General features: G+C 43.4%; 2 protein-coding genes across 4 annotated transcripts; both read right to left on the bottom strand.

The window, feature by feature from the left end:
* Positions 1–835: 835 nt before the first annotated feature.
* gspt1l (G1 to S phase transition 1, like) lies at positions 836–10,163 on the bottom strand. 2 transcript variants are annotated; one of them, XM_029159472.2, is made up of 14 exons: positions 9,714–10,163; positions 8,384–8,425; positions 7,470–7,715; positions 5,696–5,729; positions 5,509–5,586; positions 4,715–4,895; positions 3,985–4,139; positions 3,110–3,250; positions 2,935–3,028; positions 2,767–2,847; positions 2,373–2,546; positions 1,914–2,003; positions 1,599–1,767; positions 836–1,485 (listed from the first exon to the last, which is right to left on the bottom strand). In XM_029159472.2, the coding sequence occupies exons 1-14, from the start codon at positions 9,904–9,906 to the stop codon at positions 1,433–1,435; spliced, it is 1,731 nt and encodes a 576-aa protein (XP_029015305.1). In that variant the 5' UTR covers positions 9,907–10,163; the 3' UTR covers positions 836–1,432. The 2 variants fall into 2 exon arrangements, with proteins under 2 accessions (XP_029015305.1, XP_029015303.1); XM_029159470.3 differs by having other exon boundaries at positions 8,384–8,428; positions 9,714–10,162.
* Positions 10,164–10,859: 696 nt separating this feature from the next.
* pdxdc1 (pyridoxal-dependent decarboxylase domain containing 1) lies at positions 10,860–21,400 on the bottom strand. Of its 2 annotated transcripts, XM_029159794.3 has the most exons (23): positions 21,241–21,400; positions 19,200–19,292; positions 18,869–18,937; positions 18,261–18,344; positions 17,848–17,997; positions 17,585–17,774; positions 17,436–17,504; positions 17,284–17,362; positions 17,125–17,209; positions 16,807–16,855; positions 16,625–16,726; positions 16,416–16,541; positions 16,044–16,094; positions 15,463–15,523; positions 14,949–15,019; positions 14,644–14,749; positions 14,383–14,557; positions 14,180–14,298; positions 13,973–14,094; positions 13,783–13,875; positions 13,276–13,372; positions 12,842–12,940; positions 10,860–12,545 (listed from the first exon to the last, which is right to left on the bottom strand). In XM_029159794.3, the coding sequence occupies exons 2-23, from the start codon at positions 19,274–19,276 to the stop codon at positions 12,301–12,303; spliced, it is 2,319 nt and encodes a 772-aa protein (XP_029015627.1). In that variant the 5' UTR covers positions 19,277–19,292; positions 21,241–21,400; the 3' UTR covers positions 10,860–12,300. The 2 variants fall into 2 exon arrangements, with proteins under 2 accessions (XP_029015627.1, XP_040927813.1); XM_041071879.2 differs by lacking the exon at positions 21,241–21,400 and having other exon boundaries at positions 18,869–18,959.
* Between the last annotated feature and the right edge of the window lie 622 nt (positions 21,401–22,022).

Here is a 22,022-nt window from a genome sequence, read left to right as displayed (position 1 = left end):
TTAAATGCACAAAGAATTCTGTTGATTTTTAAATCCATTGTGGTTGAATTCCTCGTCACTTGAAACAATATCAGAATCTCATTTGAAACTTTACTACGGATCATGTTCAACAAACTTTAAATAGAGATGGGATTCAAATATTTTAGGAGGCATCCCGATATTATTGCATTTTTATATATGGAATTACAGCCAGTTTAAGTCCCTACATTTTCAGGAATCGTACTTGAACAGATCAGTCGCAGCAACTGACCAGAATAGTCTACTGTGCATTTTAGCACAACATAAAGAGAATTCTAACTCTGGAGACTGTTGAGAAGGCCCTTCAATGTCAAAGTAATCAATTAACAATGCTAAACAGGAAATTAAGGCTTATAATGAGCATACTGGAACAGAAAAACAATATCAAAATCTGGAACAACTTAAAAATAAAAAAAGATATTCTGCACTAGAATGATGAAAACCAGGAATCCATAAGAAAACATATCCCACCATCAGGTGGAAGCAGCTAATAGACAACTCAAGGGGTTTGTGTGAAGTCACATCAACCGCATACCAGCTTCTAGATCGATGTTCCAAACTGATGGACTGGAGGCTGCCATGGCAAAGCATCGTCTGGGAGAAAAGCCTCAAGCTTAAATAATACAAATACACACGGACTTGATGCTACAAGCAATCACTTAACAGCTGTAATTCATAAAAGGTCAGTGACAGAGACATTTTAAACCCGTCGTGGGAAAAGGCAAAACCATAAAAATAAAACCTGTCACTGTCAAACTTACATGTTTGTTTTAAAATTAATCAATAAACCACAGGCTTTGAAAATCAACACACACAGTTTTCCCAAGGTACCATTTTATTGTAATAATGTTTGCTTTAATAACATTTGAACGCGCTCAAGCAGACAGCCAGAACGGCACGAGAAACCAAAAGACTCGGCAGAAGCCAAGGGAGACGTGAACACCCCAGATACATTTGGTTCCAACTGCTTCATCTTTCTTAAACTATTTCTTTTGCAATTTGCTTTTTGAAAATTATGTTTATACTCCAAGCAAATCCATCGGGGTCCACATCTGCTTACAGATATACCTTCTGCCATTTGCCAGTCATTTATTAAAGCAAGAAAAAAAAAAGTGGAAAAATATAATATGATGGTGAGCAGACCCAGGAGGAGGCTGGGGGATGTGGTAGGGGCTAATCAAAAGGTGGCATAGCTGAGCTCTCAATATGAGAAAGCTGACTCGTCTGGACTTTATCTCGGTTGTCATTTGCTTAAAAACAGGTTCTTTTTCACAGGAGTTTTTCTCTTAAGCTGATCTTCGGCACGCTAAATGAGGGCCTGACAGGAAAGTGCCGTCACCCCTGACAACAGTGAGCGAGGCACGGCCAAGCGCTGCCCATTCCTCAAAAGGATCGTCAGACAGCTCCGTCGTCTTCAGTCCCGCTCAGCGACCAGCTTCAGCACTTTACCGATGGCGATCGTCTTACCTGAGGAAGCAACACACACACACACACACACACACACACACACACACACACACACGTTAGTCTGGCGCTAGTCAGCCTTTAAGAAGGAAGACCGGCGTTGCCGCGTGCTTCACCTTCGTCCCGTAAGGTAAACCGTCCCATCTGAGGAAAGTCTTTGAAGGTCTCAAGGCAAATGGTTCCTGCCGTGCGCAAACGAGCGATGCAGACCTGGTCCTGCTTCACAAACCGCGGCCGTGTCTTACTCTTCTCTCCAGTCTTTTTGTCCACAAGGCAGATTAAGGCCTGAGAGCCAAGAGCAGAGGCACAACACCACTTAATGAGGACTTCTTCATAATGACGTGTCGTCAAACCAGCGTTTCTGTTGCTGCTACAAAGAACTACCCATCACATTTACCATGAAACAAACATGTCTGAAGGTCACGTCTTACCGTGATCTGAACTTCTTCAATGCAGGTGTGAATGTGAAGAACTGCATTGTATCCAGGACAGATGATGGATTTGTGTTCAATAATGACAATCTGCAAAAGAAAACACTGTGTTACTACCAGCAACGGAAGAAGAACAAGCAGAGCTGCAGAAGTGTTCCCATCGTCGTCGTAGGGTCAGTATCTAACTTACAGTTCCACCTTCTCACCTCCTAATACTTGATATTCATAGATCCTAATTGCAGATTTACATTTTATGTAACTACTCCAACCTAATAATCAGAGCTACAGTTGAACCTTTTATGTTTTATAGCTGATCATAAAACTACCCCTGTACAGAAAAACTATATTGACTTACAATCATCACTCACATAAGATAATTTACTTTTAGTGGCTAATGAGGTAATAACAATTATCTATTTTGTCTCTTTGACCCAACGCTGTGGCCTGCGTGGGACTGACCTGTGCATCAAAGGTGCGTCCTGAGTGGCAAACGTTCTCAGCATTACACAGGATGAAGCCAGGTAGGATCTCCTCCTCCTCTATTCCCTTCAGTCGCAGTTTGAGGTTCTCACCCGGCACAGCGTCGTCCGTCTCCACGTCGTCTGACAAGAGACTCAAAACCTCCACCACATGCTGCAAGTGAAAGACAAAGACGGTATGAATGCAGGAAGTAGTAAAAACCAGCATTTAAAAATGGTTTCTTTCCACTTTTGGACTAAAAGACAGAAATTTACTAAAACTTCATTGTAATGCCTTTTACGGACACATTTCATCAGGTTGTGTGTATTCATGTGTAGATGGAGGTGTGTATAATTAGGAGGCAGAAGAAGAAGGTTCTTATGAGACGTCTCACCCTGTTTGGCATCATGACCAGCTGCTGTGCTTTACTGATGGAGCCAGACTCTAACTTGCCCAGAATCACTGTGCCCATGTCCTGGTGAAACAGTAAGAAAGCATCCTCGTTTACAGCCGACCATCGACTTCAGGCCATCACAGACATGATCGGTTTGTGGCCTCCTACCTTGTATTTGTCTACGATAGGCAATCTGACAGGACCGTCGCTTGATCTGTTGAAATTCGCCAAATTGTCCAAATGTGGAATGAACGGTAGCCCTCTGCAATCAGGAGGAAGAGGAACAAATTAAAGGAGCTCTATGAGCGCCGGCACAAGGTAGCGGAGGAGCTCAACCACTTACGTGTACCAGGTGCACATCTCTGCAGGCTCCTTCAGGTTGGCTCCCGTCAGCCCCGAGCACGGCATGAAGTGAATGTCTTTCTTTGGGTTGAAGCCCACCTTCTTCAAAAACGGCAAAAGCTTCTCCTTACACTCCTCATACCTGCACAGAGGGGGAAGTTTCAGGGGAGGCACCACCGAGCGTCTACATCCCCCTCCGCTGTTCTACTGTACAGGCTGGGATTGAACTGCCAGGCGTCATCAGTTCACTGCAGCACTGTGGCTGGCAGCATCATGCAGGTCCAGTTTGTGAAACGCTGTAACCTACTGTTACATGACAGGAGACGGCTTGTGATGTACTGTTATCTATTTTAAAAGCTGTACGGAACTGTAGACAATCCACTAAAGCCCATGTCATATTCTTGACCGCCACCTTCACTTGGATTTTACTCATTTTACTGCACTGAACATAAAGGTTCACTCAGATAAAGTGGCTGCTTGTTACGACCTCCGATATTCCCACAAATCGCATTTGTTTGCAGTATCCTTTTAAGATGAGGCAGCCAAGGTGACACTAATCCCCCACGTAGGTTAGTGGGTTGGTGTTGACGAGCTCAATGCAAACACACCAACAAACATGGGGGAGGGATGTAAACCCGTGTCTAGAGGCAGAGTTGATCAGTGTCCTTCAACATCTGTGGATTATGAGCCTCTTTGTTCAGAAGCTAAAGGAGCCAGAATATGGGAAGCTGGTAGAGACGCAACCCAAAACACCTGCAGCTGGAATCAAAGTCTATTCTCTTTCCACTTCACAGTTGGACTTTAGGCTGATTTGCTTTGTACAGTTTCATGCATGCCTTTATTGGTTCGTGTTCTCCACACCACCAGCCCACTCACCTCTCCAAACTCCAGTTGACTGTGGGATCGTCCATTTTATTCACAAGAACTACCAGGTGCTTGACACCAGCTGTTTTGGCCAACATGGCATGCTCGCGTGTCTGCCCGCCCTTCTCGAAACCAGTTTCAAACTCTCCTTTTCTGGCAGAGATGACCTGAGGGACAGCACATGCATTCAGTTGACAAGCGTCCTTAAAACACAGGCCCTTTAAAAGTAGCAGTTCCTTCCTGTAACCAGGTGATGTCACAAACGATATGATACGATATGAACGGTCTTTTAACACATGCAGTGTTAGTGGTTAGTAACTAAATTCTGCTACCAGCACAATCATAAGCAGCGCACAGAGCCCAACAGAACCCCATCAGCTCAGGCTGCTGGTGTGAACATCATGACGTCTAAGAAGCAGTGATGGTCGTGTCAATCAAAGTGAATCAATATTGACATCTGAACCTACATTTAAACCAATCATCAAAGCTATTAGTTTGTGTCCTCTGGACAAAGTAATGTAAACACTGCTTTTAATTAGATCACCATTAGTCTGCTGCTAGGAGTTATCTAATCTAGAGCAGCTAACGTACCTAGTTATACCTAACCTAGTTAGAACCCGCCCTTCCATTTGCTGGCCTGGTGTTTCCACAGAGGTGCTTCTGAACTATCCTGGATTACTCCAGACTTGTCTCTACCCAGATGCTGATTGCACTGTAACTCCAGCATCTTTCCTGGACTCACCAGAACAGCGAGGTCTGCTTGTGATGCTCCCCCAATCATGTTGGGCACAAAGCTTTTGTGGCCTGGAGCATCCAGGATGGTGAAATGCTTTTTGTCCGTCTCAAAGTACGCTCGGCCCACTTCCACTGTCTTGCCTTTGTCTCTCTCCTCCTGGTTGGTATCTAAAGCCCAAGACAGATACCTGGTACAAATAAAGTGATATGCTGTTGTTGCTTTGGTCACAATGGAAGAACAAAGTTTAGATTTAGGATCGACACCTACAGTAGGACAGACGTAAACAGTCATTGTGGTAGAACTTCTTTGCAGTAGGATTTGTGTTCCATTACTAATGAGATGTATTAACTCTGCTTGTGCTTCCATGAGAACTTTAACTTCAGTCACATGTTTAATGGACTCTTTCTTTCATACATGGTCTCCCCTCTCTGTGGGAACATTTATGATGGAGGAGCCACGATAAGCATCTAGTGATAGAAGCTAAAGAGTCTCTGGGACCTGGTCCAACAGAACAGTTCACTAGGTACCGTTCAAAGACCCTTAGAAGCTGCATGGGGACCTTTTATGGCTATGGGGGCATGGATGAAGATTTTGACCACTAACATTCAGCATATTCTACATAACATGGTACCAAACCAAGCAGAACTTTAACATGCTGCCTAGAACTACAGGATTTGACTCATTCACAAATCACACATGCACACACAACACACACCAAGCTAGAGCCCACTTCTCAAGGCTCTGCCACCCCAACTCATTAAGGCTTAATTCATCCTAAGAACACAATGCATCACACTCACCAGGTTTCTCTGTTCTTCTCCTTAGCTTCCCTTTCATATTTCTCTAAGGTCCTCTTGTCCACCATGCCTGTTAGATACCTTAGGAGAGCAAGAAGACAACAGAGACATGCAAACCATCAGAGGGCTGCTATCCTAATGATAACCTTGTAATTATGTGAAGCACTAAACTAAGGACACTGTTACTCACATGATCTGTCCACCAATGGTTGACTTCCCAGCATCTGGAGGAGAAGCACAATCAGTAATGTTAGAAAAACACACAGTATAGTTGGAAGTAAGAGACGTTGGATGTTGATGAAGCAGAGTTTTCTCATTTCCATGTACTAAATTCTGGTGCTTTAGTGGAGCGCTTTAGTGTGATTGCTTTATGACAGAATGGGACACAGCATCATGTGTATCTTCACTCCTTTGTCTCTATTAAGCACAATGAATAGGTCTTCTCATCCTGTTGCCTCTTTAGCGTCCAAATTTGTTAGTTAGTTTTAGGAATTTGAACAGACAAAAAATTCCATAAAGTTCCCTTCAACAAAGTGATGAACGTCAGGTTAAACAATTAGAAACCTGACAGAGGGGGTTATCTAGCAAGGTATTTCTCAGGTAAATGCTCAAAGGTTGTGTCACAGTGTTTACGTCTTCTGCACCTTGATCCTAAAGCAATTAGTCATTAAAGGTGCATTATTATCATGCCTCATGTCAACCTCAGACTGTGTAGACCTCTGTGGCCCGTCTCAATAATCAATTATCTTACACTACTTAAAATCTGAGACCAAAGAAGCTCGGTGCTCCTGCCTGGGTTCTAGGGAGACATGTGACAACCAGAGGCGACCCCCTCGTCAGGCCTGTTCCTCCAGGAAAGGAGGCGGCTCCTGCCTCAGTAAACATGCTGCCCTTCCTCCACAGTCTCCAGACGTGAAACCTGGCACAAACACGTGTGCGTCAAATAACAACACACTTCTGGACGTGGGTCCCTCTGAAGGCTCCTCACGGGCTATGAACCGTTGCTGTATGTAGACATATGCTGGTTAATCTGTATTTGTCTGGTTCTTTCTCAAGGAAACTGGCACGTTGAACTTATTGTGGTTGTTTTTAACAGCTCTTAGCTCTTTCTACACTTTATATTCTGTGGCCTTAAAGAGTGATGCAACTTCAAGTCCTGTGTATGCTCATACACAGACTAAGCTGACTCTGAAAATGTAAAGCTAAAACAAAGAGGCACGACACTGCTTCTCACATGTACACACGTTCAAATAAAGAGGCCTGTTTAACACAGTTGACAATGGAGCCTCTACAGAGCCAGTGATACAGTATGAACAGAAAGACTGGGCCGAGCAGCATGCAGCTGAAGTGGACCAGAACGAGAACACAGTCCTCTTTCAAATGACCTTGTGCTGTGAAAAAAAAAAAAAAAACAGAGTCCTTTCCTGGTTTGCTGCCTGACACATAATAGAATGAGTTGCTCTGAGTAGAATCCCAACTTCTGACATATTATTGTGTTTTACTCACATTTGATACATTTTAGAACCAAAACCTAATTTTGAAAATAGACAATTTCTTTATGGCTTTATGGTTATAAAGGGATTTAGTTTGGTTCTATTAAAAGAGGACCATATGTTTTGTTTAGTCAGTGTGTACGTATAGTTGGTCAAAAATACAGAACTGAACAGAAACAGCTGGAGGAGCTGAGTCAGTCAAACACCAGCATGTTGTTTAATCCCCATCTCTGAGAAGATTCGGACGCATGAGCCTTCTAAGAAGCAACGATCTCAGCTAACGAAGTGTTAGCTAGAAAGGTCATTTAACAAAAGGTCTGAGTTCTTACTCCTTAAATAATGACTTTAGGACATGTTAAACATTTCATTTATAGTAGTAGTACACAAAGAAGTCCTGCAGGTTTGATGATATTGTATTGCTTACGTATCAATGCAGGAATGGATAAAGCAGAGTAAATGCATGTCACTAACCTACGTGCCCAATGAATACAACATTGATGTGCTCCTTCTTGGGGGCATCTGGCGTTACAGGTGGGACCTTGGGTGCCAGCACCTCCTCCTCCTCCTCCATTATCTCAGGAGCAGTCTCCTCTGTTGTTGCAGGTACAGCTGGCCCCCGGTCTCCACAAGAGCCGCCTCCTGGCTCCTCCTCATTAGACTCTGTCTCCTTCTGGTCCCATGGCTCCTCTTTGGTCATCTCTGTGTCACCGTTCTCTACTGGAGTTGTGTGGTCACAGACATTGTGCATATCACTCACTGCAGCTTCCTTCATGTTGGCAAAGCCTTAAAACATTATACACAGTGTTTGGTACTCAGACATTTTACAACTGACTGGAATCATTCTGTCATTTCAAACATCAAAAGTTAAGATCCCAAGTCAGTGAAATTTTAATATTTCTTTGCAGTTGACAATTAAGCTCTACTGTTTTACATGCGAAGACAGAAATAGTCAGAGACTGAGTCAACACACTGGTTCTATCATTTTTAGTGAGGTTTATGTATAAGCAGATGTTAGAACTGCAGAGTGTTTAAGTACTTATTTTACAGTAACAGTCAGCAGCAGTGCAGAACTAAGATTAGTTTACAGAAAAAAGATCCACGTTGCCAGAACACGACAAACAGCGGCAGCTACCACTGCAACAGCAACGAGGGATGGAGGCCAGTGCTGTAATAAAAGCTTCTCACTGAATACTGGGGTAGTGACGAGTACTAGCCTGGTGTCCAGACCTGCCAACAATGCAACTTACTGTGAAACCTGTGCAATCATACAACCTGCACAGGAACACCCTACCAATAACTGTGTTCAGTGTAAGACGCATGTGTTCAGTGTAAGATGCACATATAAGGACAAGCACATCCAGCTTAAACAAGGAAATGACACTTACCTATGCCTTGCGAGACGTCTGCCTTGGTCTGGTTTTCCCCAGCTACTGAAAAAGATATTCAGGTGAATTTGAATCAATTTACCATGCTCCACTAAACTATGTTATACAAAATGCATCGAGTCCAACCAGTTCATTGAGGCGAGAGGTTCCAAAACCTGCTGACAGCACGCCACCACTCACTTTCTGTAGATTAACGACCATGTTGTCCATGAGTCAGTCTGCCTTCATACAATTTTCAGTGGATCCACCAGTTCATTTTGGGGACATTCACTAAATGGTTCCCAAACCATCCAGTTTGTCCAGTGAGAGTCAAGTAACCAGAGGACAATTAGTGTCCGACTCACCCGTGGCTGAAAACATGTTTGTGATCTGTTGCTACAGCTTTAACCTGATGTACTCTGACTGAACACAGTTTGTTTTTACCGTATAGACCAGAAAACCAGTTCTACATTTGCCATTTACCTCCTCCTCTGAATAATGTGTGTTGTAGGTTACTGCAAAGATTTGTGAAGTTGGGGTTACTATTGTAACTACATATTCACAAAATACTCACTACTGATTAAATACGCAATTAATTGAATCACAAAGCAGCAATAAATACTTATTTAATTGAACATAATTACATCCCACCAGCATCTATTTTAATTAATTCAGTTCACAGTTAAAAAGGAAGTGAAGGGCGTCTTATTTTTTAAACCCCCGTTTGCCGGAAGTCTGACATGTGTCTTTTCCTGCAGCTGCATCTTTACTAGGAAGCGCTTAGACGCAAGTGGGGAGAAGCGAATGTACTGAAGGGACCAGCAGTGTACCCTATGTCACACTTTTCAGCAGTTAGCCCAGCGCTGCGTCACAACATCCACGTCACACAAAACATTTCTTTATACTACCAGCCACGTTTTAATCGCCCCCCTGCCTGGTTTTACTAACTCGTGAGACTAAGAAGTTACTTGGGCCAAGTCCATCGCCGAGCGCCACCAGCAGCTCAGTCTTCAGGCGTTGATCCACAGCGGCTAACTAACAGCTAGCTACTGCCGGGTGGTTAGAACAAGCTAATGCCGGTTGCTTGTTTTTTGGACCAAGCCACAAGTCCTCATTCTCCGTCCATGTGCCCAACGTGACTCCTCGCGTTATAAACAGGCTGTTGTTGGACTCACAATGATAAAATATGATTAAAATAGCTGTTAATCAAACAGCACATTGGCCGGCTAGGTTGTCGCGCGTCAAGGAACGCGTGTCTGTACAGATCGTAAGCTAGCACCTACGTAGCCTATAGGCTCACGTTGGTAGCTAGCTAGCTAGCTAGCAGGTTTCCAACGTGACTGTGACTTACCACGAAAATCCAGATTTTCCGAATGTGATTTCATGGCAAAGGTCGGAACAAATTCGGTGGCGTTTACGTTGGGCACAAAGGGTTTAGCATTGACGTTCAGGGTAGTGAATGCTGGCTCAAGCTGTCCTTCGATTGTGGCCTCCACATCGTCCTCTTGTTCCCAGGAATCGGGGGCAGTGTCTCTCGGGTCCATCGTAGGTCTTGAATTTACACTAACGTTCAAACTAGAGATCTTAGCTACGCAGTTTTTGGCCTACGCAAACGTCCACCCAGTCTCCGACAACAAGCCCGCCTCTCGGAGTGAGACAGGATCGCCCTAAATCGAGGTATAGTGTTTGGTCTCCGTTTCAGGTGAAAAAAGCCGCCGGTCTCTGTCGGTATAAACGAAGAGAGGATATTCGACTCAGCACTCCCTGAGTCTGTCCGCGTGAGCTAACGTGTCCCGTCAGCGTGCGTAATGCTCGCGGTGCCCTCTGGGATATGAAGTACTCTAAAAACGGTAAAATATTTGCTAAGCAACGACACATTGATGAACCTCGTCAGACCTTCAGTATTTCTATAGCTTGAACCTGACAATCTATATATAATTAATTACAATTGCAATAATATCATATTGTTGAATAAAGTAAGAACAACTTGTAGATTCAACTCAGAGTTTTTGGTAACAAACCCAGAATGTGTTCCAGGGTCTTCTGGCCATTTTCCACAAGAATCAGTTTCTAATGAACAAACAACAATGGAAGACAAGTTTGATGTTTTGAGATTAGTTTGATTTAAGATAAACTACTGACCCCTGATTAAGCCAAATATTGAACTTTCATTTCACTTAGTCTGTAAAATTGTGGATCTTTTTAGCTCATAAAGTGGATCTGATATGGCAGAACTTTCACTTTTTTATTTTGTTTCTATATTAAACATGCCATTTATAATATAAAGTAAGATATTACTTAGATTGTGATCAAATAAATTACTTTTGATTTACTTAAGTTATAATTATCATGTAACATAATTAATTAATTAACCAATAAATAATTCTTTGGTGCTAAGAATCCTTTGGTTTTTTTTCAGAGACACCAGCCATGTAGGAATGAATCTAAACTCTTTTTGTGATGTTCTGTTTTATCAAATTTACACACACTCAGCATCTTAGTATTAAGTCAATATGTGCTTTTATTGAAGCTTGACCTTTGTACGGCTGTCACTGTTGACCATCCATTGGTTTGATTGTCAGAGACCAAGACTCAAGTATAAAGCTGCATGTATGTAAATGAACCATTAAGATGAAAAGTGAGTAAAGGAAGACTAAGAATCGGATCCAAAGGGAAATGTTAAGTAATTGTAGAAAACAACTGTGCTGATTAAAGACAGTCCCTCAGACAGAGAGAGGACGGTTCAGGACACTTCATATCAAATCAAAACACCTTCATGAAACATATCAGATAGTTATTAATCATTCATTCGCTTCAAATGGCAAAATTCATTGTCAAAAAAAAGGTTGTGCTTCATTAACACCATAAAAAATCAAAGCAACCAGTATCATAGTAGTATATACAAAACTACAAGTAGTATAAAGCTGAAATCTCTTAACAAACCCTTACTAATGTTTCCTTTTTAACTTTTAGACTCTTCCTTAGTGTCTCATCTAAAGCTTCTTTAGCCTTCACTGAGGATGTAACAAAAGTCTTTGTGCAGATCGTCTATATACAGAGCTCAGAGTCTGCTTTCATACATTCTGTGTGGTTTGAGTTAACAGCTCACCGTTAATCCTTCTGTTGGCCAGTTTGGTGTTTATGTTTGATTTTTGTGGGCTAGTTTGCATATGTACTGTAGACTGAAGCAGCAGAATGAATGATAAAAAAAGTTTAAACTACTGATTATACTTCAAATTAGGTTTCAATTAGATCTTTAAATCTTGCTCAAAACATATAAATATTACATTATTATGATTAGTAATTGGGCAAGTTAAATATTAATAGTATATATTAAATATAAAGGCTATAACATGTCTCTACATAGAATGCGTAATCATTGTAGTCAAACATATTTAATTCAATATTTATTGTTTAATTTAATTTAGCATTTAACAATCACCTTTGTTAGTATTTAGCTGCTCCTCTCTCAAACCATCAACCAACTGTATAAACTATATAAAATGATCAAAATGCCAAACAACACAAAATTGTGTCTGATACCAGTGAAAAACTACGTTTAAATTAAACAGCCTAGAAACAGTCCGAGTCTTAACCCTAACCCACAACAATGCTGAGAGTTCAACCGCAGAACATATTTCAATGATTTCAATGTAAAGGCAACAGTCAGAACAGTCAGGAAACCCCTCGAGAAGAGGCAGATATGTTTGCCACCACAGACCCTAACGTACAGTAAATCACCAATAGCTGCTCAGTCAACACATTGTCGTGTATGTGTAGACCACACACGTAACTGTGGTTAAAGAAGGAAACAGGGACAGACCTCTGAGTTTGTAGCAAAAATCAAATAAATCTAGTGAATAACAGGTTTGCCTGACGACGTTAGGGACCCCCTGCTGGGCTACTTCCAGCCAGAGGACGCGGGTGGACGGTGTCTCCTAGCTTCCGGGCTGCGTCTCCTCTGAGGCCTCCTTCGCCGCTGGCTGCTCTTGTTCAGATGAGTCCTCAGCTCCCTCTGGGACGGCGTGTGAATCCTCCTCCACTGCAGGTGTCCATCTGGAGGAGTAGGTGCCACTGCTAGCAGCAGTAGTTTCTTCTCTGTTGGTCTCCTCAAGCTGTCCAACAGAGCTGGTCTCACTAAATGAGTCTGAGCGTGCCCCAGAACGCCGGAATAACCTCTGACCTGTGGCGAAACAGAAAAATCCATCGGTAAGATATAGATATTTTCCTTGTACATGTCAGACGTGAATCCAACTCACTGTTCAGAGCTGCTGTTGCTATAATCACAGTAAGCATCTGTTTACACTACTAACAGGTCTGTGCAATTAACACTGGGCAGCTCCAGGCTGCTTTAAAGGCCTGGTGATAGTCTGGTCTGATGCTGCTCTGATCCCGTTTTATCTCTTGTGTTACATGGATCCAAGGCAAGTGCAAGATGCAACGACTGGACTGTGGTTGGAACCACATGGACGGTCCTACCTGGTAGCTTCCTTGAGGAGGAGGTGGCACTGTCTAGCTGGGATGACCTGCCCGCCTGTGTCTTTGTAGTGTACGTCATCTCTGTGGAGTCCAAAGAACCTAGACAGACACATCATGACCAGAATGTAGGTACATACAGTACAGCTCACACAGATCTAATCAGCCCAATACAGACAGTGCTACAGGAAGTCTATGGTCTTTGTTGGGTTTTCCTATGCAGCTCCTAAACCCAATATAAAATATATCTATATTGTGAAAACATTTCATCCATAGTAATAGAGGGCATAGTACCTCAAACCAAGCTTTGACCTAGTTCTTCCTCTTAATGAGGCATCTGCACTAGTCACTTGACTAGACAGATGTTTACGTGAACCTCTTAAACACTGGACTCCTACATGTCTGTTATATATTTCTGTTTTACTTTGAGACGGTACCTGCTGCCAGGTTAAAGGTCCTTCCTTTAATGGAGCCTTGCACTGGAGAGAACCAGTTAAGCACGGAGCCAACAAGAGGAAGCTGCCGTAGCACCCCCTGTAAGACACACATGAAGATGAAGAGAGGACTCCTCACTTTGGCCTTAGGTATTACCATATGTGGCTGCTGGCCCACACACAAAACAACAATGAGGTGAAAGACAAGGTGCAAACAAAATCAAAGGTTTTAAACATGTACACATTTACAGAAGATTACAAATTTGAAGAAATGCTCCTTCCTAAGAAAAATGATGTCTCACATTAATATTTCAATATTGTTATGCTTAATGATGAACATTAAAAATCATGTAGAACATAAAGCTGCCTTCTTGTTGGTTAGAAACGTTTTTCTACATAAAGCATCTGTAGCTGCTGATGTTGTGTCTCTATGAAATCAGTCCATTCATATATTACAGCAATCCAAAACCACAGTTGCACATCAAGGAGCGTGTGACGACTGAAACACACCTCTTCAATGAGTTTCTCATCATTGGCCTTTTGCAGCTGCTGCTCTGCCTCCAGGATGCCTTTCCTCACAACCTCTGTCATGTTGTCCAGTAGCTACAAAAACAGAAACAACCCACAAAACAAAGCTCATAAGAAATTGACCTTGGAAAAGCCCTTGAGGGCTAATATATAAGACAGTTACGGCAGGTACCCGTCCATTCTCCTCTATGTCCAGCCCCAGGGCAGCTATTGTAGCCGCCAGTTCAGACACATCTACGTCCTCAGTGACCATGTGGATCATAATGCAGTTTTCCTCTGTCCCAAAGTCAGAGCCTGAGGGAAAAAAGCAAAAGGAAGAAATAGATAACTACTACAGGTTACGCGTCTCCAGAGGTAAAAAAAAAAAAGAAAAACTAACCAGTGGAAAATATAATGTCGGTGTCAAGCTCCTGCAGTTTCTTTAGAAGCTCTTCATTCATTTTGTCCAGCACCTCAGCTCTTCTGCTGTCGTCCATTCCTTCAGTCTGCGGTTCGTACCTGATAGTTCAAACCTTCAGATCAGCAGCAGACTCCACTAAAAAGCGAACGTCTCAGTTGTAGATGAGGTGATGCACTGCTTACCGCACAGCCCCCAGGCCGGGCCAGCTGAGGTCCTCCACGTATCTGAGCGAAGGCGAGCGCTGGTGGCACTCCTCCCTGAAGTCTCGTCTGAGGCACCACGTGGAGCTCATGACAGACACCAGCTCAGTCAGCTTCTCCACTAGGTTCTCAACATCTTCCTCCTGGGTCCCCAGAGCTGGTGGCGTGGGGGAAATCCACTGCTGCTTATTTCAACTCTAGCATGATTTCACAATAGTCGAAGTAAAACGCGCAGAACGGTACCGGCCGCAGTCAGAAGAGGGTTGAAGCGAACACAGGTCCCCTCGTCTTCAAGCTCCACCACGTCGACTCCACTGGTGGGAACGAGGTGGGTCAGCTGTTCCCACAGCTGCAGGCAGTGAGAGGAAGAGGAGGACAGCAAGCGTTAAAAGCCCTGATCGGTACCCACAGCGCTTTGACACTGCTTCTCATCCACACACCGGGGGCAGAGCTGACCCACCAGGGGTAACGTGGGGTTCCACAGGACATCATCACATTATTAAAATAGTTGGAAACTGCAACGTAATGAAATATGTCAAACAACTCACCCATCTGTTGAAGGCGTCAAGAACCTTTTTCTCCCCAGCACAGTACCCCTCCACTGTGTCCCCTTCGGACCCTAACAATGAGCAGTAACATATATTTATATATATACACGCAATATACAATACAACATCTTCCTGGAATATTACTATTGTTAGTGCACATACATCTGCCAGAATAATACAATGGAGATGGAAATGGAGGGTGTCAGACTCCCCCATCAGACTCTACGTCTATCTACTAGCAGAAACAAATAAGATAATAATAATAAGACTGTCTGACATGGATGGAGGCTCAGAGCATCACCCCATGTCCTACAGAGCCACTAAATGTCAACAACTATATGTGAAGCTTGAAGCGCGGGCGACTGACATCTCACCATCGCGCTGATACTCCTCACAGACACATACAGTTCACTATATACAATATATATATATAGAGGCAACATGCTCAAAGAACATCCTCATGGAGTTCAATCATGTTTAAAGTCTTTCTAGAGCTCAGAGAGTGACTCCTTACCTGCACTCGTTTTCCCAGAAAACCTGAAGAGCACCACAGGAGAGCTGAGTTCATCCTCCACCTGTTTGACACATGTCGTGAGCAAACATTATCCATTTCATCAGTGTGATCAGCAGCTCACTCTACGTAGACGTGGGACTGAGGCTCATTGAAGCAGGTCTCCTGACCCCAGGCCTCGCTGGGTGGGTCCCAGCTGTGCCATGACAGCATCACAGTCCAAACTAGATCTGACTGCACCTGAACTGGATGACAGTTATGTCCTCTGCACATTCTTGTTTTATGTAATAACCCCTTTTATTTAAATTATTCATTTTTTCACTTTAAACCGAAAACACTTCTTCTGTTCGTTTGCATGTTCACCTAACTAAATTACATATGATAGGTAATAGAATGTTACCTTTTACAGAATTAATATTACTTAGCCATTGCTGTTACTTTGGTGAACAGGATTCTGAATAAATTGTATGATAATTATTACCACTGGTTCCACGATATACCCTTTTGCTCATAAAATGCATGACGACTGAAAAAACAGCTTTGTTGCCTATTATCATAGTAGAGAACTCTAAAAGGTCACTTACCAGGGTCTCGATAGAGGCCAGAGACTTGAGTTTCTGCAGGAGCTGCTGGCTCTAGAGGGAGGAAGGATAAAGTAATAATCTTCACTTCATAACTTCTAAAACGGTTTGCGGAAATGATGCTTGGTTTCAATAGTAACAACACCTCTGCATGTGTTAACTGGAACTGGCATGTCATAGCGTATTCTAAATCTGTTCATTAACATTAACCAAACAGGTTTTTATTAATACACGGAGCAGCAAATCATTGTAGGTATAACCTGATACTGTATTATAGCGCCTGTGGGTGCCTAAGGCTCTGAAGGCACTGAACCTCATCTATCCAATGATGCATATGTTCAAACTTAAACTGGATCAACGCTAAGCTCCACTCACCAGACCGGTGAAGTGTCTTATCTTCTGTACGATTCCGTTGTGACCAAGGTACTGCAGCGAGAGCCACAGAGGAAGCGCTCGCAGCTTCTCCGCAGGTCGACTGGAGGTCAAACCTGCCGCTAGAGACTGAGAGAGAAGCAGCAACACAACTAGCCTCACTAAAACCATATACATACAGTATGAGCATATCAGATTAGAGAGGAGCGTACCAGCGCTGGGTCCTCGTGTCTGTACAGAGTAACAGCGGACACAGCAGGCAGTCCCAGCCACTGACCTGGAGTCAGCGTCATACTGTCACTTCTGGTGGCTGCCTGGTGTGAAAAACAGCTATATAGTCAGATCCAAACAAGTCTCTGTGAGCGAATCCTCCTCTAAAACTGTACGACATTACCATGACAGCAGATGGGACCTGGTCCAGGGTCAGCGTGGCCAGATTCACCCTGAACAGGAAAACACCACAGCACAAGATATAAACACAGTCTAACGGAAGAGTTCTGTCCACATCAGAGCCTGGAAATACGGAAGTCATAGTTGTGACACAGACTTCAAACTGTGTCTGCTCAAGGATAAACCTGAGGAGTGACTCAGACAGATAAACATCAAAACAGCTCCTCTTCTCTAACAAAAATAACAATTCATTAAATTAATCAGGTCTCTGTCAGTAAATGACTGGATCAGTGCTCATCAGATCTGTTGTGTTTCAACCCACCCTTCCACATGAAACCACATGTTGTGCTGATCACACAGGTCCTTCAGCCGACCCAGCTTGTCTGTGTGGCCGGCTCCAGGCGTCCCTGGAGGAACAAGGAAAAACATCTTAGGATGACGGTTTAAATTCAACTCTGCGGCACACGAACACTCTCTTCACCTGCATTGGCAATCAGCAGCAAAGGAAGCTTCCCTGCCTCCAGGTCCTCTTTGATTAGTTTGTCCAACAGGGCAACGTCCTGACAATCAGAGTGAGTTTGAATCTTTCTCATCTCAATGATCCCAAACTATTTTTTAAGAGTGCTTTCCTACCAGCTGGTGTTGGGATCCAAAGACCGTGTTGCATGGGACTGTGCACAAACTAGAGAGGGGCAGACCGAGCTGAGGACAAGGAGACAGACATCAGAGACGATGCAGTCACAATAAACAGTACACGGCCAGATGTTCCTCTAGAGGAGTACCTGGCTGCACAGATGCTGTCCTAGGCTTGTCCTGCAGGAGGAGCTCTGGTAAATGACGGGCGGCTCGGAGTTGAGGACCGTGTATCCCTCGGAGGCGTACTCCTCGTAGCGGGCACTGATGACCAGCCTACACACTCGCACTATGCCGTCCCTGTCATCCTCATGGAAGTAGGCTGAGCCGCTTTCATACCTGACACAGGTAGAAATAGTGTGATCTTGTGTGTGTTTTGCTCCTGTAGATCCTGGTCCCGTAAACGCGGTACCTGAAGAGCCGGCAGAGCCACAGGGTGGTGTCAGACAGGATGCGTGTGGTCAGCCTCCACAGTCGCTCCTTGTCCAACACGGAGATGTACGCCGCCAGGCTGTGGCCCAGCAAAGCCATGTGACCCTGTTCCCCCACGTTCTGCATCCTCCTGGAGACACCAGACGGATGGAGCCGAGTGAGGCCCGGCAGTAATGGACACGTTTGCTGTGTCACGGCTTCGGTGCTGGGCTAATAAGCACACTTCCATGCCCATCCCAGAATTCTTTCTGTTCACAGTTCTAGACGTTAGCAGGCGTTTGCATGTTTACAGGTAACAGATACACAGAATTACAAGGAACTTCTCCCAGTTAATCATTAACCTTAGTCTGGATACTAGCAGACGTTACTCATTCATGCCATTCATTAACTCACTGTTGGCTCGACTTCTCCTCATCCTCTTCTTTTTCATGAATGAGGCTGTGAACTAACTGCAGGATGGAGGCAACATCCTGGCCACTGGAGAGAACGCACAAAGACACAAAGACAGAATTAACCACAGTTAAGTGTTAACATAACAAATACAAAGCCCACAGATGCCACAGATGTGTTACTTTTCCCCTCGTAGTGTCTGGACAGATGTGGAGCCGCTCAAACTCACCCAGAAAAGCACCATGTCTTTGTGCTGTCTCTGTTATTGTCTAAACTGTACCTTTCAGTCCACCTGACAGCGCAGCATGTACAGTACACGCGGCAAAGTGCTATGGAGGCTCAAAGGTCATGTCATGAAAGATGTATAATGTGTATTAATTATTTAATCATGACACATCTCTGCTCACAAACAACGAGCCCTTAGTGAATGACCTGAGCTAATCCCCTGCTAATAATACGCTCAATATGAAAGATCTGCATGTACAGCTAAAGTATGGAGACTCACAGGGAGAACTTTATATGTGTGTGTGTGTGTGTGTGTGTGTGTGTGTGTGTGTGTGTGTGTGTGTGTGTGTGTGTGTGTGTGTGTGTGTGTGTGTGTGTGTACTTACTCCCCCTGCAAAGGTCCAGGGATGCTGGTTCTGCTTAGACGCTGGGTGTGTGACGTGGGCTTCAGCTCTCTGAACACAAACATGCAGACATCTGTAAAACATGATGTCATTTCAAAGGATTCTTCAGCTGGACCAGCCTCAGCTGGGCTGCATCACATCTCGCTCAGAAGGTGAATCACATCTGATAAGTTATGTAGTTTTTTAATAGCCATCTGCACCGTAACATGCAGTGATCATCATCAAATACACCCCGAGTGTTTAAGGTGAGATAAAGCTGCATCCTGAGACTATAACAGTGTCAGCAGAGGAAGAAGTGTGTTTTAGCTCTTACCTCTGTCCATCTCCCAGGATTCTCATTGCTTCACTCAGATTCTTTCCGACTTCAGCGAGCGTCGAACCTTCCATCATCTACAGATTGTGTGCGCTGGGGAGAGTGGAACCACATCAGGACGATACGTTTACATTACACACGGTCAAATCAGTCTGATCTAAAGCCGTAAATAGCTCTATTACACAGCCCATGGTTACCATGACACACTGATATACCTCTATGTAGAGCTTTTAACCGTCTCAAAAACAACTAAGGCAAATAAAAGGCAGAAAAGGACGATGTTGACGCGTCCCATTCACCCGCTTAGTGGCACCGTGGGGCAGAACCAGGTTCAGGTGTCTACAGTCCTCATTCATGAGCTGTGTTTATTTTAATATGGTCAGATGAGGGTCACAGGCAGACGTTTGAATGTTTGAAAACATGTTTAAAACATGAAAAAGGCTTTGTTGTTTTCAATAAAACAAAAACATTCTCTACAGTTATTTACTATTCATTACGATAATTATCAAACAGTTGAACTACTACGCTTCTAATAACTACCGTTAACCAGTCATAATAAATACAGCTAAACAAATACATGTTTCACGGGCCACTTCATATGTTCATATGTACATGTGCCACTATAAATATTGTTCCTTACTGTGCGCACTGTCGCTCACTGGGAGCGATAAAGTCTAAATCAACATTCAGTTGAGGCTGATTAAAAACCACAGCAGCTGAAGGCTTTTCCTCATCTCACTCAAAAGCACATAACGTTACACAGCTGCTCTTAAACAGCGAATCCAAATAAAAATATTCTCAATCATTTATGCTCTCAGAGATGAACATTCTTCTTTTCTGTCGTTCTTCAACAGCAACTGACATCCTTCAACTTCTTATACTGTCTCCTACCTATTATAAGCTGTAATTGACTGTACATGCCATTCTGTTTCCTCCTCCAACGGCCCCCGTACAGGTTCCATTCCTTCAGGATGTTCTCCCACCCTTTTACATGTTTCAAACATTCTTCTGTCTCTTCCTTCTCTCTAGTTTGAGCTGCCCACATTTAGGCTGGTTCTGTTGGAGAGAGGGAGTTTCTCCTCCACTGCTGCTGTCAAATTATATATAAATTTAAACTTACTTGTGTGTGACTGCAATTGAAGGCTTTCTTTATGTGGGATTTGTTGGGTTTAGTTGAGTAAGGTCTTAAACCTTGTAAAGTACCTTGAGATCATTTTGTTGTGAATTGGTGCTATATAAAATAAAACTGAATTGAACTGAAACATTTTTGCCACCCTCCTTCAGTTCCCACAGGACCTGGTATCAGCATCAGTCCTATTTCCATTTTTTCCACCGCTCCAGGTTATTAGTTGTAGTTCAGCAGCACACAAACAAACTGAGTTCACTCTGCAACAAACACTCTTCCTACAGATTTTCAGTATCTATACTTTAAACTCCCTTTATTATGAACATACTCTTACTTATACAACTTATAGACCTATTCATGTTTATAACTGAGATGCATCACAGCTGTAATCGCTATACTCCTGTAACCATCTTAGTTTCTGATTCTGGATCTCCATTAGTACAACCACTGTTTCCACCCTGAGGTGGTGCTAAGTGACTTGATCCTCCGAGTCCACAACGACAAGGTGGAGAATTGATCGGACAATTAGCCGAACTTCACTCACACTCACTGTGTGTAAACACGAGTCCCACAACCGTAAAAAAAAAATCAATGTTGCATTACATGAACCATAATGAGATTAAGTCCTTGTCTCTCTGGATTTTTTTAGCCAGTTGCATTTACATTTTTATACCAGTAAATGGCGTGTAACAAGAGAAGACTTAACCGTGGACAATGCCTCAATGTGCAGCAATTAGTCCAGTTATCTTATGGTCATTCGATAACTGCTGCAATCAGTTGCAATGAGAAGACAGCGAGTGACAGCTAGCTAGCAACAGACACACACACAGACACACACACACAGACACACACACACACACACACACACACACACATACACACACACACAGGCAGACGGACGCAGCTCCCACTTACCCTCACTTCGGTCCCTGGACTACGTTGGCACCCGGAGCGAGTCTGCAGAGGACGGGAACGAGACGATCGTCTGCTGTCACCGATCCGCGGACAGAGCCGGACACTCCACTTCCTGGACCGACGTGTGGCTGCGTTCCACGCTGGCAGCTACGTCACAATAGTCGTGGCGTCAGCGACGCACTCGGTTGTGTTGTTGGTCTATGCGGACCTATTGCGCATTTAGTCTTGGAATTACGGCGCAGCAAAAGATAAGATGAATACTTTTAAAAGCAGTGGAATAATATTTAAGATATTTGATAGCTACTATAAAGCTTCATTTAAATGCATTTTGAGAAAATGAAAGGCAGCAAAAATATTTACAATAAAAACTTCATTTAAGAGTCACCGATTTTTTTAATGCATATTAGGTTTCTGAAATCATCTACGTTGATTTTTTTCCGGCGTTTTCAGTCAGTAATAGTTAAGTTGTGCCCCACACACACTCCTGACCCGCTGGTGGCGCTAATGCACTACAGACAAAGACACGACGAATAAGAAGAAACCGCAGCAGTAAATGAAAGCGTTAGTACTTAAAAAGCAACCGGAAAATAAATCTTTGACGTTAATATTAAGTATACTGAAACAGATTTTAGTTAAGTTAAAGTTATAAGGGAAGGTTGTATTACAGGATTCAAAAGAAGGTAGGAGGAATAACTGGATGTAGTGGGAATAGAATTAAGGATGACATTTAGATTGTTAGTAGATTGTTTGAATTGGGAAAAAATTGGGTTGGGAGATATTAG

Source organism: Betta splendens, chromosome 8 (genome assembly GCF_900634795.4).
Source record: "Betta splendens chromosome 8, fBetSpl5.4, whole genome shotgun sequence".
NCBI classification, from domain to species: Eukaryota; Metazoa; Chordata; class Actinopteri; order Anabantiformes; family Osphronemidae; genus Betta; species Betta splendens.
The sequence above is the reverse complement of the archived record's forward strand: the minus strand, read 5'-3'. Positions and strand labels throughout refer to the sequence as shown.